We start from the raw sequence: 17,344 nt of genomic DNA on the forward strand, positions 1-17,344 counted from the left end.
TCGCTCACAATTCTATGCACAAAGTATAGTAAATATAGACAAGAATATCATATAACGAGAGAAAGATAGAGATAAAATAAGAATTGATTGTCAATACCATCTATTGAGAATAATTGACTTTTCTTCAAAGAATCGTCTTTTTAAAAACACTCAAGAGATGGTGCTGATCCTCAATTCTTACTTTTCCTACTATTGAAATGAAATTTTTACATATATATCATTAATAATTTCATTTTGCTAAAACATATACAAATTTAAACATTTTTAAATACTAATTTTTTTATTATTTCTTTAAATCTATATATATATATATATATTTATCATTTTTGCAACATGATCATACTTTTATAGTTTTCTTAATTTCGAATTTTTATTAAAATAACTTATCTATGATGTCATTAGGATTAAAAATACACCGAGTTTTCCATATCATTTGTTCTTCCCTTTATTTTACACACTCGAATTAAATCTACATAAATCTTTATACGTCGTATCGTAATTCGAAAATTCTTATCGTCTGGCATATCAGTGCGTTTTAACAAGAAAAAAAATTCTGTAATGGACGTAATAGTGAAGAAACATGGAAGAAACAAGAACTTTCGAATGCGGTTCTTTGGATCTCACTAGCCGTTTTATTATCCCGTAGGCTCGGATCTTTTGTAATGTCTTCCAATCAATGATCATGGATAATTCTCGATTAGCGCAAACGAATGTATATCGTAGTTAATTAAAGGCCCCTTCGACTGCTATCACAAATAGAGAAAAAGAGCATGTTGAACGAAAATAGTTCTCATCAAGGACAATAAACTTCTTCCTTACCTAATAAGAAATATATCTACGTATATATAAGAGAAAGAGGATCGTTGTTCTTCTGGATTGACATTGATAAATTCGTGGGTTAACGAATGATATATGTTTCCTAATAGTTAATCTTCCATAAATTTATACGATGCATGATTTTGCAGAGACACATGAAATGATGGATTGTAATTAGAAAAAACAGTTCTTGAATAGTTAATTTTTCCGATGTCTCCATAATATTACAGGTACCTTCGAGCATCAATAAGTTTTTCATAACGATGCATTAGATTGTATTCTAATAACTTCGTTAGGACTTGTACAGATAAAAGCGACCGTATATCGGTTGCTATCAAATCGCCGATTCAGCTTCTACTAATTCCTTAAACAAGATTTTTTATCTACTATAACGCGTAAAAGTTTACAATCAAATAGTCGAGAAAGACGGATTAAAATGCGAATAATTTGTAGCTGTACGCGTCAAACAGCTCCGTATTCCTCGCTAGATGGCGATTCGTCATTAGGAGGTGGCCTAGGCGGTCTGGGTGGCCTAGGCGGTCTGTGTAAATGCACACCAGGAGCTGGTCTTCTCGGAGGTGGTGGAGGATGAGTTCCATAAGAGGTGTCATCCCCTTCTTCACTGCTAGGGGAAGGGGATGGTGCTCTGTCTTCTTGTTCTTGTAAAAGTTGTCGAAATTCTTGAATAGATTCGTTTAATGACCAAAGTTGAGCGAGCAAAGAAAGATCCAATTGCCGAAGACCAAACTGAAAAAAAAAAGGTCAAATTGTAAAAGAATATTCATTACGTTTTAGATTTTTTTATAAAATGATTAAAGTAACGATTTATATATAAACAAATGTTTCGCTGATAAGTAAAATATTTGTGATCCAGTCACGTCACGAAAAGCATTAGAGTTTAAAATTTATAAACTAAAAAAAATATATTTCCAAGACCAGTAGCAATTCTTGTTGGGCTAACCATGAGAATGAAGGTATTGAAGATAAAAGGCGCAAAATGAGAATGGGAATGAGAGGTGTCAGCGTACCAAGAAAGAAGGTAAAGAAAAAGAAGGAAGAACAAGAGTAAAGGTAGGAAGGAACGAAGGTGAAAGAGAGCGGCCAGAAAAAGGAGACGAAGAGGGGAGTCACGCCTGAGGGAATGCAGCGTGGGAGCGGCTGTGCCAGTTCGCTTCGTGTCTGGATTAACTATTAAACTATTAGCCTAACTTTCGAACAAACCGTTTCGGACCGATGTTTATCTTATATATCGAATATTGAATTATATATGTGCCATCATGTAAATATAAATATAAATTATAGCGTGGATGAAATAACTTGCTATCATTATAAGAAAAAAAAGAAAAAATGACAACGAACCATATTCGTTTCGCAAGAGAAGCCTACGCTTCGAATACGTATTCGTTGCGATTTGTGATGGCATTCGCACGCAATTTAATTTCAAGGTAACGGACCTAATCGACCGAATGAGTTTGACACATATAAATAGAACGATAAAATTTCACATTATAAAGATTAATTATGTCTAAAGAATAATTGAATCGTGATTTACATCAGAAATCAACTCCCCGTTAACACGCGACTTATGACGTTCTAATTACTTTGACCTTCCGCCATTTATACAAATCTTGCATCGTGACTTGTAAATCCGTGGAATTTTCCTGTTGATGATAGAGAAGAACGCGGATGACTAACAAGACATTTATACAAGCTAATGGCCTCCATGGACGATTATATAATACTTATATATATATATATATTCGACATATTCTTTCTAGATAACGAACAAATACGAACAAGAAAAAGAGAGAGAGAGAGAGAGAGAGGATACCAAAAAATTTTCAACAAACAATTCACCATTTCTCTCCTCAGTATAGCCAGTTGTGTATCCAATGTGGTAAGCTGTCTAGCAGGAGGTGATGGCCTGGACGATGATTGGATCGGGGTTTTACCGCCTCTTTGCGTTTTACTGGAAGATCTAGTGGGTGGCGGAGGTGGTTCGCAACCCTCGCTTCGTCCACCACTCAAATTGAACCCACTAAGACTCCTTGGTAACGGTGGTAGACCTTGCAGGGAAGACATAGCGATCCTTTCTTGTATGCTGAAAAAGGCGAGAGTTTCGTTCAATCAATTGGAATTGAGAATGGAATAAAATCAAGGATCGATTGAAACTACTCTCTACTAATTCGAAATCTATCGACGATCTTCGCCAACTTGGAAGCGTTTTTTCGACTATGTACAAGTTTGTTATGCATTCGGCTATTCGTTTCGACATCACCGTTTCGCACGAACGAAGCGACGAAGTAGGTTAGCAGGTAAAGGAAATTAGAAACAGGACGATACTCTGATATTGCGCGCAGAATAAAAAAAACGGTAAAGAGCATTCGACTCTGCCATTCTATTTTGCACGTTCTTTTATTTTTCCTTTGCCACTCGTTTTATCACGCAATTAAATCGTCAAAGCAAAATGTGTAATCGTGTAACACGAGGAACTCTTGATGAATCGAATCACTGGATTATTGTATACACCGGATATTATATACAAATCAACTGTTGCAATAGTTTTACAAGCAATTATCAAGTTTGTTTACAGTAAAATATATCAACACGATTAATCAACACGTCAGTATCGATCGATCAAACTTCTTTAAAATTACGTTACATCGATGATTAATCGGTGAACTACCTTGGAACGTTAAAGTCCCCGAATTTCTCGTTTTCACAACGATCAAATCCATTGACTCGACTTCCGTCAATAACGTCGCCATCTTCTCCGGACAATCTGATCTGCGTGGACGAATAGTGAACACCGGCTTCCAACCAATCTTGTCGATGAATGTTGTCGTTGTCTTTGTCATTCTCCGCATCCTTGCCGCTGCTGTTGTGTTGCTTGACGTCGTGATTGCGATCGTCACAGTGATCAGGATGATCGTTGGATGCGGCTTTACGGTCCGATTCGTCGATAACAACCACTGTAGCACGGTCAACGTTCGAAACCGAAGATTGGATCGTAGTGGAAGTTTCCGCGCTTTTCCTCGCCGCGTCTCGATATTTCACGAGACACGATCTCTGGGTTGGCGTTGGCCGCGCCGAGCCATCGGCTTTGCTTTTCTCCGAGCATTGCGTTCTCTCTGAAAAACTTAGGCCTCCCCTTTCCCCGTTTTTCTTCGATTCCGAAACGTCGGGCGAAATGTGACAACACTGTACCTCGTCCAGAGCCACGCGCGACTCGATCCCAGTAATTTTGGCATCGTTGTCGCAATCGGTCGATTCCTTCGCGCGAGAAGTCGGCTCTGACTCGATTCTCGCTTTCTCGCTCCCAGTCGTTCTGTCGATATTGCTTATCGACTTCTCACTTACCGGCGATCTCTCACCAGTGGTGATTGCTCCATTGAAGGAGCGTTCTTTAGAGGACACACGTTCGAGCAGAGCGGAATGACACGGGCTCGAGCGATCCTCTTTCTCTCGCGGCGAGGAAGAAACGGCGCCGTCGGTGTTGGGGCTCGATTCAGCGGAATTTGGCCGATGTTCCTGGTCGGGTACGCGGTGCCGCCTTTCCCGCGAATTTCCACGCCAGTCGTCCTCGTCCGCGCGCCTTTCACTCGCGGCTCGAGAAACGGGTTCGCGATTCTTGTCGGCCGGCGAATCGCAATCGCCGCCGCTTTCGTTGTTGGCTTCTTTGGGAAGCGACGACTCTTTGATCGAAGATTCGTAAACAAGCGTGCGTCCAACAGGAGCGGGATACACCTGTTGCCGATTGTTCGCCCGATCTCGATCGGATCTCCACGGTTTGGTGTTGGGCGGTGGTGGGGCCTGCCTGGTCGGGCAGGGCGGCCTTGGTGATCTTTTAAGGGCTTCTGCGACCACCTGCCGACTGGGTCGTGGCGGCACTGGTGGTGGGTGAGGCCTTTGCGTCGCTGCCAATTGCATTTCGCTCGTGATCTCTTCAAATTCACTCTCTCTCTATCTATCTATCTACTCATCGTTCCGCGAACATTTCGACTTTATCCGAATACTCAAGCCTGGAAATTTATTCGTGATAACGAATAATCTCGATTATCTCCGGTTTCTCGATTGATACGATAAACGATAAGCGATTCGTGATTAAAAGTTGAAAATATAATATAACAGGTTATAATTAACCAAGACAATTAAACCAGGAGTTGTTATTCTCCTCGATCGATAACGTTAAGTTGCAATTTGAAATTAAACAATCAAATTGCTCATCGAATGATCCGCGTCACGTTTTTGCGTTCCATGGATGTTGATGTTCGCCACGCGAACAACATTGACGCGATACGCAATGAAGGCAGATGCGCCGATGCACCATAGATGTTTATTCGTAATTCCTCTTTCGTTTCAATTTTATCCCCTTCGAATTTTATTCCATTCCTTGTTTTCTTCCTCTTTTTTTTTTTTATACCGATGTATACGAACGATACGTTTTCTCGAAGAAAAAACACCAATAAATAATTTAACAGTTAATCATCGACGCGATGATACGAGTGTTTTCATGATTCACAGTTTCACGGGATAACACTGGTTCGACTTGTGGAACGCGCGACATTTTCAAAGACGCCCGATTATTTAAACGCGAAACAAGCGCGAAACGTTGCCGCGATGTGAAGCGAGTCGTGTTGAAGCGAGTTGAGGCGAATTGTGGCGAGGTGAGACGAGGTGAAGTGAGAGGAGGCGAGGCGAGGCGAGGCGAGGCGGTGAGGCGAGGCGAGGTGAGGTAAGACGAGGCGAAGCGAGGTAGGGTAAGCTTAGGTGAGATGAGGTGAGGCGAGGTGAGGTATAGTGCGGTGAGGTGAGTTGAGGTGAAGTGGGGTGAGGTATAGTGAGGTTAGGTGAGGCTTCGTGAGGTGAGACGAGGTGAGGCGAAGAGAAGGTGACACGTTAGACCGGCGAGGACTCGGTTGAAGAAACTCGGTCCGTGGTATCCTCGATCCGTTATCGTCTCCTATGTTATGTCCCCTGAACCCTTCTTTCCCCTCTATGGTCCGTCCAATGGTCCACCAGCAATAGCACGTTCTATAATCCGTTTCCCTCTCTGTTGTCCGTTGAACGGACTACAGCTAACTGACTTCGCGATCCCGACAAACATCCTTCGTGTTCGAAGAACCACGTGACTGGGCTCGAGAGCTCGAGCTCTAGCCCGAGTTCTCGAGTAGGCAGTGGACGTGCTACGCCGAACCTTTGTGCCTATCTCTCCCGATCGCATGTACGTGTGTTCGATGGTACGCGCCAGTGTATTGGTATGTTGGCAAAAGGACATGCTGGAGAGACTGACAGATTTGAACCTAACAACGCGATTTTCATAAATTTACACGAGAAAGAAAAAATGATAGAGTTACACTATGTAAAGAATGTAACGAAATCGACTATGTTTAGATCTCTTAACTTTTTTTCTTTGAAAACTTTTTAGCCATCTAACTGTTCAAAAGTACTCGGAATAGTAGATAGATCTAAAGTAGTACTTCGAATCTGTCGCTATTTGTGAACAAGCGAATGGACCTCGTCGTTCGTATATGCTGTTTGTATATGATAGAAAGAGAAGGGAATTATGAGTAGGGGAATCAGGCAGTGGGATTCGAGGGGTTAGAGAGGTAAAAGAGGGAGTGTAAAAAGCAGGACGAGAGTGATCGACGCGTGTGTATACGTGTACAATTACGCGTGCTATGCAAGAGACACGGAGGAAAAGACGTGAGCGCAAACGATACGAGGAAAAAGGATGAGTAAGCCAAAACGATATATAGTTAGAGCGCGGAATGGGTCGAAGGAAACGCGGAGGAAACAAGTAATTGCGAGAGATAAATACACCTTTACAGAGTATCGAAAAAAAGAAGCAAGTAGAGAAAGAAAGTAGTGCAACGAAGTGAATCGATGAATGGGATTTGCGGTATGTTAAGAAAAAGTAATATGTATACATATATGTATGTAGAACTTTCGTAATTCTTTTGTTACTGATCGTTGAAAATACCGTAAAAAATATTATAGATGCATATTTCTTCACTTTTCTCTTCGTTTAAATTGAGACATTAGGTGACATTAAGTAACCCATTAGCAAGATTTTTTTTAAAAATGAAAGAAAAGAAAAAGAAAATAATGCGATAGTGAAATGGAAAAAAAATAAACAGAAAAGAAACAATTAAGACTTTTCGAATTGTTATGAAATAACTTGTCAATAGTGAATAGTTGCAAATTTCAAAATGAATAGCAGACAGATATATGATAATATCATCCTTTCTAGTCTAAAATGCTGAACTAAACAAATAGATATAATATTCTTAAATATTATATATTAAATATTATTTAAATCATAATTTTATTTGAAATATATTTAAAAAAAATCATCGCCATGCGATGACTGCGCGAATATATATATTTGAATTTCGTTCACACTCTGTTTCCCGACGTACACAAAAGCTACTTGTTCTACTTTCACCTCAATTCTTTTGGTAGGAGCTCAAATCATCGCGTTTGCATCGTAACATTATATTCCATAGAAGCTAATTATTGATAAATTTGCGTTTGTTGCATAATAAAGAAAAAAATAAATTTATCGATCATTTCCCTTGTATGATTCGATTGTCTAAATGTCCCGCAAAGATATATTTAATTTCACTTCAATAATATTAGATGGCATTAAATAACAATTGTTGTTCGTCATAAGTAAATGCGTTAAAGATGCGCGAATCATAAATTATGAATCAAATATCATATAACTGAAAAAAATTTCTTTGATGATATCGCATTGCGATGAATGCTCGTGAAATAGTGTTACATAAGTGCGCAATACAAGAATCTCTTTATTACAACAAGATGCACCGTTACCTGTTCACAAACAGTTCAATGCAATCTACATCATATATTCCATCAAAATATTTTAGTTATACTTTTCGTTTCAAATCTTCTGGCAATGATTTCATCGAACTACTTTGTCGATCGATATTTGCAATGCAAACAAAAAATATTTCTCGATTCAAACGGAAAGATCGAGGTCGCGTAGATTTAAACGAGCTTTTCAGAATAAAAGCGAAGTCATAGAAATGAGTGCGGGCAAATTTTCTCAAGAGAAATATATATGACGTAATTTATTTCTAAGCAATCTTATCTCACTTTCATATTTTATTACATAAAATTTAACTAGACAAAGAAAGGTTGAAAAGAATATGTAAGAATACATGTAAAATGCGAAGAAGAAACAATGCGAATTCTACTAACGTTTTCGTCGAATAGGAATCGATAAAACCGTTTGTTTCAAACAAAATTTTCTCAGTATACGCAACGCACAATGCACATTACCTGATTATTCGTTGCGTGCTGACACCTGCGGGACTATCGGCAAACCAGCTACTCCTTGAACTTCCATTCTTGACGACACATCGGACAGAGATGACTGGTTTGTTGGGAATGCAACCACTTCATGATGCAGTGTATGTGGAAGCAATGTGAGCATTGGCCCCAGACTGGAACAATATCGGTGTGTTTATGGTATACGAACTTCTTTGGTTAATTAACTAGGCACGCGCACCTTATGCTCTCGCTAATAACCGGCAACCAGATTTTGTTCAGTTTACATTGACACGCGCGAGTACGCGCGCGTCAGAACATGGGGTGTCGTGTGCGAGCAATCCGTTTCATTCGGCAAACCGATCGATAATTACGTCTGCAACTGCGCAAACGCTGTCGCGGCATTTTACAAATTGTTCCGTGACTTTATCGAATGAATTAGTTATACTGTTTCTTTTATTTCTTATTTTTTCACAATAATTTTATTTAGTAATTTCATTGCTTATTGTAAAAAATAAATTATAAAATATATCAATTGATTATTTTATTCATTTATTTTCTAACATTTTTTAGTTAATAAATATCCATTTATATTTTGATATTATTAATTATTTGAAAAGTATGCACTTTGTTGAATTCATTCAAATGTTGAATTCAATATTGAATAAATAAAAAAATTTAACTTACCTAAAGGACAATCATCTCCTGGAATTTTACAATCAGGACAACTGGCATCAAAAGGCATTCTACATATACCACAATTGTCATCATTCGCTATCCAACGCCAGGTGGCAACACCAGTCCAACCTTAAAAAATATTTACAAATATTTAACTTTTATATATTATGATTCGTAATTTAAACACATATGATTAAATATAAATAATGAAATAAAATAAAAAAGAAATAGAAAAATCTAAATCTATTTTATGTTCTTATTTATCAATAATTACAAAATATAATTGAAGATTCCAATTTCAGTACTTACTTTTTATCGTGACTTTCATTTTCTATAATGATTAAATAATTTATTATGAATAGCCTTGATCGATGAATCTTATGTTGTAGGACAAACACTATACAAAATTTATACTAATGTTTCTTAAATCACTAAAGAAGAACTATTCCTAACCTATGTAAGATGACGTGAGAATGTCTTAACGAATGCGATATCTGTTTGTGCTTATTGCGCCATCTTGTGTCTTTTAATTATTTTTATATTAATATAAATTAATCCTTAATTGTATAATATATAATCATAATATAATTTATAAATTTATATATGTATTAATATTTTTCTTTTTTTTTTTTATATATATACATATATATTAAATAGCATCTAAATTTGTAAATTCTTACGTAGAAATTTTGAAATTTTTAAAACCATAAAAACATAATAAATTTTAATAGTTTAAAAATTTTTAAATGTTAATTTTAAAAGTAAGTATTGGAATATAAAAAAAATTAAAGATAAATAACACCGAAGAGCTTATAAATATAAAGATAAATACATATTTGCATGGATATATTAGAAAATTCTAGAACATAAAACGCGCGCGTTTATGTTCACATCAGTCGTTATCGTTCACACAGAAACTCGCCTTCTTGCTTTGTCGAACTGTAGTACGAAAGCATCATTGTAAACGGTCCTAGTGGCGGCGCGCCGCTGGATGATACGCGGTTGTGATTCATTTTGTGATGCGGAAATGTAAAAGTTTCGCATTGAGAAGAAAAAAATCAACATTGACTAGCGTACATCGTTAGTCAAAGAAAAGGAAACAAAACGGATCGTGCGATTTCGTCGAGAGTTTCTGTCAAGATAAATGTGAAACACGATGACACTCGTGGTTTGAGCAAAGATCTCGATCTCGTGTGTGCAGCCTGCCAGTCGCGACATGGCGGGTTTTCGAGACGAGGATAAGGCTCTATTTCCTATTCAGAGCATCTCCTCGATTGTACGAATCTTCCAAAATCAATTACAAAATAGCTCAGAACCGGACTTGGCTTTACTCTCAATTCTCGTCGGCGCAGTTGAAAATTCCCTAACCTGTAATCGAACATTTGCGTCGCAGGAGACCACTGTTTATGACGAACCGAAATTACCGGCCGTTGAGTTTCACATTGCTGAAGCTCTTTACACCAAGTTTCATGCAGTGATTAAGGGTGCAGTTGATCTTACAGTTTATGATACGAAATATGCAACTCGAGAGCTCGTTAAAAAAGTGTCAGATGTTATTTGGAACTCTCTTACCAGAAGCTACTACAAAGATCGCGCACATTTACAAAGTCTCTACAGCTACCTCACGTCAAATAAATTAGATTGTTTCGGAGTAGCCTTTGCAGTGGTTGCTGGTTGTCAAGTGTTGGGATTTAAAGATGTACATTTGGCTATGTCTGAAGATCATGCTTGGGTAGTTTATGGTGAAAATGGAACTGAAACTGCTGAAGTTACTTGGCATGGTAAGTGTTAGTTTAAAGATTTTAAATCTAATAATGAATAAATAAAATCAATTTTACTATTTTATTTTATCATTTTATTTTTATTTACTATTATCAGGAAAAGGAAATGAGGATAAACGTGGTCAACCAGTTGAACCTGGAGTAGCTTCTCGATCATGGTTATATGTGAATGGACAAGCTGTTGTATGTTCTAGAGCTATGGAAGTTGCTACTATAGTATCTGCTATAAATCCTAGTTTAAGTGCAACTTCAGATGCAGCTGAAGTTGCATTACTTCAACAGGAATTATTATGGTTATTATACGATTTGGGTCATCTTGCTAAATATCCTATGGCTCTTGGTAATCTTGGAGATCTTGAAGAAGCAGCACCAACTCCAGGCAGGCCTCCTGCTATAGATCTCTTTCAGGTATGGTATCTAAAAACATTTGTATATTATATTTCTTTTATCTTAATTTAATGCATTTTTTATCCATTTTTAGGAAGCAATTCGTTCGGCAAGGAAATATTATGGAAATGCTCATGTCTATCCATATACTTATCAAGGCGGTTATTTATATAGGCATGGATTACATGCCAACGCGTTGTCATCATGGGCAGATGCAGCAGATGTTTTAAGAAAGTAAGTCGAAAAATTAAGTTAAATAAATAAATTAAATTGAATAAACTATGGAATTTGTAAATCGAAAATTATTTCTAATATTCAATAGGTATGACTATTCAAGAGATGATGGAGAAATATACAAAGAATTATTAGAAATAGCAAACGAACTTATACCGCATACGGTACGAGCTGACGAACGTTTGTTACGACAACCACGTTGTTTTGCTTATTTGTTGAGGTTTTACGATGGTATTTGTCAATGGGAAGAAGGAGCGAACACACCCGTTTTACACATAGGATGGGCACGACCGTTGGTAAACACTATTTCAAAATTTGATGCCAGTATCCGCGCTCAGGTAATTATCGAGTGTTACGATGTAGAAGCGAAACAGGAAGAGGAGAAATCACAAAAGAGAGAGACCAGTCCAGAAGAAACATTAAACAATAATAACAACAATTATTGTAAGACTAAAGAAAGAGGCAATGCAGCCCGCGATTTGATCAAAAGTTTAGAATCAAAAGTACCGTCTAATCCAGCACCGATGCATCCTAGTATTCAAGCGTTGACAGCAGCATGTAGCGAAAAGATACTTAACAGAGATTATCTATTACAAGGTGGCGGAGAACCTTTCGTTGCTCCGTCAGATGGTACTTTGCCTCCCGCACCCTCCACTTCTCAGGAAAATCTTGATCCTGAGGACGAAACCGATTCTGAACACGAAAGACCAAGGATAACATTATACAGTCAGAAGATGAAAGGTTTAAAGGACTTGCTGCTGGCTGAGAAATTGAACACACATGCGATTTCATTGCAATTAACCGCACAGAGCCAGGTACAAATTGGCAAAAAATCTCGTGGTACCGATGAGGTTGGAGTTAGTCAGCGTCCAAAGAGGACACGTCGCGAATAGTATAAGATTTTCGACCGACGTTTCGGTATCGTAAAATATTGAACAGCAGTAGTGCCACTGGATTCGTTTAGGTCGGAAAAGTCCGTAACGTGCGAATGCATGTACTGAAATGTATTCCATGTATCGTTGAAATCTCAATCTTTTCTCACGGTTTCTTTCTGTTTTGAGTGAATTTCTGATTCAAGATTCTCGCATATTCGTGGATTTGTTGGGATATGCAGATGACACGATGATGAATTTGTTTCCGTTTAAACTATCTCTCGTGCGTTTTTGTTTCGCGGAACGATTCCGACGCTCGATCATCGCGCGAATCCTTACGAAATACGTTCGCGTGATCCTTGGGACGTATTATCGTCATTAGATGTAAGTGAAAAGTAGATGCGAAAAAATTTATAGAAGAGTACAAAAAGATTTTCTCGATTTTAAGTTAAATATCGAAATCGTGAGTGCTTGCGTTTTGTATTTTCGCGATGAAGATATATTTACGTGTAAAAAAATGTCTTTTCTCTTCCACGGTACGTAGAGCTGTGAGTATATGTATATGTATATGGGTCGGGGGAGGATGAAATAATGGGAAAGAGAATGTGGGGCCAGATGGTCGTTGGGCGGAAATAGAAAGACGAATCGAACAATGTACCTAATGTATCTTCGCGAGGAGATCAGATTCTCAGCACAGTTATTTATTCTACGACAAGTAACGACAATTATCGACGGAATCGATCAGTTTCGATCTCGTCTTTTATCCTATTTCTAATCTCTTGTTGCACCCTTATTTATTGACCCACGTGTTTTTATCGAACTGTCGCACTTCGAATTATTACAACTAACAAGTTGTCGTTAATGTTTTTTACACGGTAGTTAAACCTTCTGTTAGACGTACGCTTTTACAATCTAGTAAGAGAGACCACACATTCCACTCCGTACGTGGTGCAAACTAATTAAGTTTTTACCTAAGGTATTTTAAGCATAAAATGCTCGCTTATTTTTATAACTATTTATTTTCAGAGTAATTATAAGTATCTACTATTAGAATTATTCTTTCGCCACTCGATAGATAGAACAGATCAAACGTAGATAGTCTACCGAAACGTAGTACACAATATTGGACATTATAATTCGTGTGTTTCACAGTATATCATGGAATAAATTACGTTAAGTTTCGATCGCGAAAATAGGAAACGATACGTATTTGTTACGTACGAAGTTCCTCCATGTTTTTCGCGGCAACGTACAAATAATTTTTTCTTCCGAAATAAGTATTGTTTATCGCTGAAAAGAACTCTCGCGTAGCGGCACAGAGGCAAGAGGGGCTCTTCGCCTATCCCCACTCTTAACGTTCTTGGAGACCACGCGTTTAGTCTCCTAATATCGCACACTACAGAGTTTCCCCTTAACTATTAAAAATTGTGAATAGGATTGTATAAATAAGATATAATTATTTTCGATTATGGAATTGAAGAGATTGCATTTCATTCTTTCAATAGAATTGCTTTTCTCTGTCAATCGAATTGATATGTATGTCCACGTTAATAAATAGTAGAAACGTATTAGAAACGAAAATTCGTGTCAAAATAGGCGTTCCCCTTCCACTTTGACCAATCAGAAACCGCATTCCTCCCGCGGTATTTCTTTTCAGCAGTGAACAGTACGCGTCACTCGTTTCCGTGTGTGTCAGAAACTGAAGGAGAAGAACTGTTGTCAATTGTTTTTTCTCGGCACGTTTGTTTTTTTCAATTACGGATTATTACGTTATACCGCTTTATTGCCCTTCAATTTGGTCACAGTATTTTGCAAAAGAATATCGATACACGCTGGTACGTACGCGTGATACTAGGCGGAGTCATTGATTAATCGCTTTTATCGAGCACACAGTACCTTTCTACGATTTTATTTCTCCAATGCTTATCCCTGTGTACAGGTGTACTTTTATGAACACGATACGAATCGAATACTATAATAAGAATAATTGCATCGATTGTCGATGCGAAAAGAAATTATTCAATGATGTTTAGACGGATTGTTGTAATGTATGTTGTTAACTGGAATGAATATAAAACACAGGTCCGAAACACAGATCGAGGATCACTTAAATAATGAAGGGCGCTATCTTACTGTGATGCTGAATATATATTATACATATATACATAAATATATGTATGTTTGTGCGTATGTGTTTATCCATATACACACATGCACACATTCGCACATATATGTATATATATACACATAATTATACAATTAATACTTGTAGTATTATAATTAACGGATGACTTGGCGCCGGTAAGGTTTCACTCTCGAGCTTGAAATCTTGTATTTGCGGTGCCGAATTGTAATTTTTATTAAAAAAAAAAAAAAAAAAGAAAAAAAAAGGCTACATAAACGAGAGTAGATACGAGAGAGAAAGATTGAAAGAGAAAAACGAGGGATAAAGTTCGTTGAATCCGTATCGCTCGCATATCATAATTGACAAACGTTTTTAAACGTTTTTAGATATCAGCGATCATATTGACGATTGACTTGTTGTTACGTATTTGTCTCCTGAATATGTGGCACTTTAACGAACCGTTATTTTTACGGTATTGCGATTAACAATTGTCAAAAAAATTACGAAAGAAAATGGCGAAGGAGAGTAGCGTGCGCGTTTCAAGTATACGCAGTTCTTGTATGTACGAGGTGGCTGATTTTTTTATTATAATCGGATTGTATGTTTTTCAAATAAGAATACAATTTTGTAATTTTTTTTTTTTTTTTCCTTTTTTTGTTTAATCATGCTCAAGTCACCGAAGTTTTTCACGAATCGATTATATCGATTTTATCATTGTGTTTACGAGAAAATTTTTCATTTTGATTCAAGAATCGAGAAATCAGAAGGGAAAAGAAGTAATATACATGCAAACGGTATTGGAATTTAGAAAAAAAAAATACTCTTGTTATATCGTACCGTGTGCAGTGTTTTCTTATTTTTTTTCTTTTTTTCTTTTCCTATTTTCTTAACTGCGATAACGAAAGATTCGAAAAGACTACAGGGATTATTATTATGCATAAAAAAAAATAATAGGAATAGTTGGAGAAGAAATGGTGCAGAACAGAACAGTATTTTTGTATTAGCTATGTCGCACAGAGGTATACTCTCTCTCTCTCTCCGAAATATTATTCGTAATATTCAAAGAGTTTGGGGATCAAAGTTTTTGCAATATATCCGTTTCAGTGTCACGGTAACGGTTACCGCGTGCTCGAAGGAACTGAAATTTGAGAAGCGACGCGTCAACAAAGAAGCGAGAGAAAAGTAATTGTGAAAAGAGATAGGGAAACGACGAAATGGATAATCGAAAAGTATAACGTCGAGAAAAGGAAGGAAATTGACGAAGCGTTCCGCTGCTGATCACGTCTTCGTCCATTTTTATTTTCCATTGGCAATGTGGACGCGTGACACGATGATTTTCCATTCCCGTTTATTCAGAAACGAAGGAAACACACTTGTACACATGCTGCATTAACCTCCGCCTCTGTTCGTGTTTTGCTACGCTGCCGCGTATCGGCTCGACTGAGAACGAATCGAGAACAACGCTGTTCGCTGTTCCGTCTCGTCATCTCAATGTACATTCTGCACTGGAATTTCTCTCTGCTTCTTTCGGGTTTCCTCGACCCCTCTTCCCTCCTTGATTGAATAATTGTCAAAGAATCGCGCGTCAATCTTGTCGTCAAATGTTGTACGATTAGTTTTAGATTTCTCTCCGCTTTCTTTCCACTGGAAAGTAGCAAAATATTGAAGAATATAGAAGAAGAGACGGGTGATAGCGTAAGTTTATTCTTCCTCGATATATAAAATCGATATCTTCGTGTTTAGTGCCATAATAACGCCAGGAGAACGACTCGTCGCTATATATTTTTCGTCCTGTCGTTATTTCTCTCATCGTTGTCTCGTTACATACTACTGATCGAAGCTTATCGGGCACGGAGAAGTAAAACGAAAGGAGGAGGGGAAATATTTGTTTTTTAAGAGAACCACGTTATCGAGAGACCGTGTATATTGCATATTGTGCTCGATGAAACGAGATCAAACGAATCGTAAATATTTTCAATTCGATTATGACGGGGAACGCGGAAGAACGCAACGAAGAGGATTTCGCGTGGATTTCGTGCTCGATTTCTCCGATAAACGAAGCGAGCCTCTCTTGCTTACTTTTTATCCATCGAGTTTTATTTTTACTGCGCGCGACTAGGGGACGCTGCGCTCCGTTAACACGAAAACGGTAAAATCAATTTGAAAGATTGAATCGCACTACTAAGCTAATCACGTTTGCCGCGCATATTTACATATATTTACGTAAGAGTACTTAAGAAGCGAATGAATCGTCGAAAGATATCTTGATACGTAATGCCATTCGTCGAGATTAGATTTAGAAAAGTATCGAGGATGTAATGTCAGTGGGACGAGGCGAGGCGGGATAAGGTACGACATACGTGAGGCAGATGAGCGGAGGAGGAATTAAAAAAAAAAAAAAAAAGGAAAATTATCAAACCGTGCCTGTATAAGGCGTTTCAACGTGTTTGGAATTCGAGCATCGTGACGAAATTTAGCCGTGAGTCGAGCAGACCGGCTAATTGTAAGCGGATAGCGCGATACGACACCTCGTTCACCTTCGTACGAATTTCGTAAGGCGGAAAGGGACGGTCACGATTCATCGCTTCCCGACGTGTACGATGATCGTGTATTATCGCGCGAGATTGCGGTTACTTTTTTTTTTTTTTTCTCCCCTTCAGACAGACGGGTATTCTGATATAAATATTACGCACGCATGTATATAAATATACATACAATATAAATAAATAAAATAAAATAAAAAAAAAAAGAAAAAAAACAGAATCTGTTACAAGCTGTTTAAAGAGCGAATTATCGTAAAAAGAAAAAGAATTTTACCGTAGATTATATGGTCGGAATATAATCTGTATTGTTCACCTCGACGTTCTACGTTCATGATACACAAACGCGCGCGTTTAGCGCACGTTTCCGTTGATCCCGAACAGGAAAAGAGTGTAATCACAGCTATTGTTAACCCGATACAGAACGGTGAGTTTTCAGGCATCGTGAAAATGTCTTGTTTTTTTTTTCCTGTGAATTACAATAAACTATTTTATTCTACGTGTTGTTGTTGTATTATCATTGAAATACATTCCCATCTCACGATCTTCCTCCGTTGAAGATCGGATCCTTAATTTCGATTTATCAAATGTATCAAAAATAAACATTTCCTCTCT

General features: G+C 37.6%; 3 protein-coding genes and 1 long non-coding RNA gene across 4 annotated transcripts; 2 read left to right on the forward strand and 2 right to left on the reverse strand.

Annotated features, from left to right (window-relative positions):
* Positions 1-420: 420 nt before the first annotated feature.
* On the reverse strand, positions 421-5,455 carry LOC107993939 (uncharacterized protein DDB_G0284459). Its single transcript, XM_017050620.2, has 3 exons — positions 3,503-5,455; positions 2,674-2,917; positions 421-1,563 (listed from the first exon to the last, which is right to left on the reverse strand). Exons 1-3 carry the CDS (start codon positions 4,744-4,746, stop codon positions 1,279-1,281), a joined length of 1,773 nt encoding a protein of 590 aa, XP_016906109.1. The 5' UTR covers positions 4,747-5,455; the 3' UTR covers positions 421-1,278.
* LOC114576997 (uncharacterized) lies at positions 2,024-9,032 on the forward strand. Its single transcript, XR_009829584.1, has 4 exons — positions 2,024-2,261; positions 2,595-6,718; positions 8,099-8,302; positions 8,806-9,032. It is a non-coding gene; the product is annotated as an uncharacterized LOC114576997 (long non-coding RNA).
* LOC133665609 (anaphase-promoting complex subunit 11) lies at positions 3,218-9,311 on the reverse strand. Its single transcript, XM_062074288.1, has 3 exons — positions 9,100-9,311; positions 8,800-8,919; positions 3,218-8,288 (listed from the first exon to the last, which is right to left on the reverse strand). The coding sequence occupies exons 1-3, from the start codon at positions 9,116-9,118 to the stop codon at positions 8,173-8,175; spliced, it is 255 nt and encodes an 84-aa protein (XP_061930272.1). The 5' UTR covers positions 9,119-9,311; the 3' UTR covers positions 3,218-8,172.
* A 373-nt stretch (positions 9,312-9,684) lies between these two features.
* On the forward strand, positions 9,685-17,228 carry LOC107993942 (menin). The gene is made up of 4 exons (XM_017050628.3): positions 9,685-10,571; positions 10,669-10,979; positions 11,053-11,192; positions 11,281-17,228. The coding sequence occupies exons 1-4, from the start codon at positions 10,007-10,009 to the stop codon at positions 12,083-12,085; spliced, it is 1,821 nt and encodes a 606-aa protein (XP_016906117.1). The 5' UTR covers positions 9,685-10,006; the 3' UTR covers positions 12,086-17,228.
* The last annotated feature ends 116 nt before the right edge of the window (positions 17,229-17,344 follow it).

The sequence above is a fragment of the Apis cerana genome, linkage group LG4, assembly GCF_029169275.1.
Source record: "Apis cerana isolate GH-2021 linkage group LG4, AcerK_1.0, whole genome shotgun sequence".
Classification (NCBI taxonomy): domain Eukaryota; kingdom Metazoa; phylum Arthropoda; class Insecta; order Hymenoptera; family Apidae; genus Apis; species Apis cerana.

Excerpts from the sequence above, each read along its gene's own strand:
- LOC133665609 (XM_062074288.1), bottom strand. Across the intron at positions 8,289-8,799 it reads AGGAGATGATTGTCCTTTAG|TCTGGGGCCAATGCTCACAT; the intron begins GTAAGTTAAATT and ends ATATTGTTCCAG.
- LOC107993939 (XM_017050620.2), bottom strand. The coding sequence starts at position 4,746 with ATGCAATTGGCAGCGACGCAAAGGCCTCACCCACCACCAGTGCCGCCA. Across the intron at positions 2,918-3,502 it reads GGGGACTTTAACGTTCCAAG|CATACAAGAAAGGATCGCTA; the intron begins GTAGTTCACCGA and ends CGCCTTTTTCAG. Across the intron at positions 1,564-2,673 it reads CTATACTGAGGAGAGAAATG|TTTGGTCTTCGGCAATTGGA; the intron begins GTGAATTGTTTG and ends TTTTTTTTTCAG.
- LOC107993942 (XM_017050628.3), top strand. The coding sequence starts at position 10,007 with ATGGCGGGTTTTCGAGACGAGGATAAGGCTCTATTTCCTATTCAGAGC. Across the intron at positions 10,980-11,052 it reads CTGCTATAGATCTCTTTCAG|GAAGCAATTCGTTCGGCAAG; the intron begins GTATGGTATCTA and ends ATCCATTTTTAG. Across the intron at positions 11,193-11,280 it reads GCAGCAGATGTTTTAAGAAA|GTATGACTATTCAAGAGATG; the intron begins GTAAGTCGAAAA and ends AATATTCAATAG.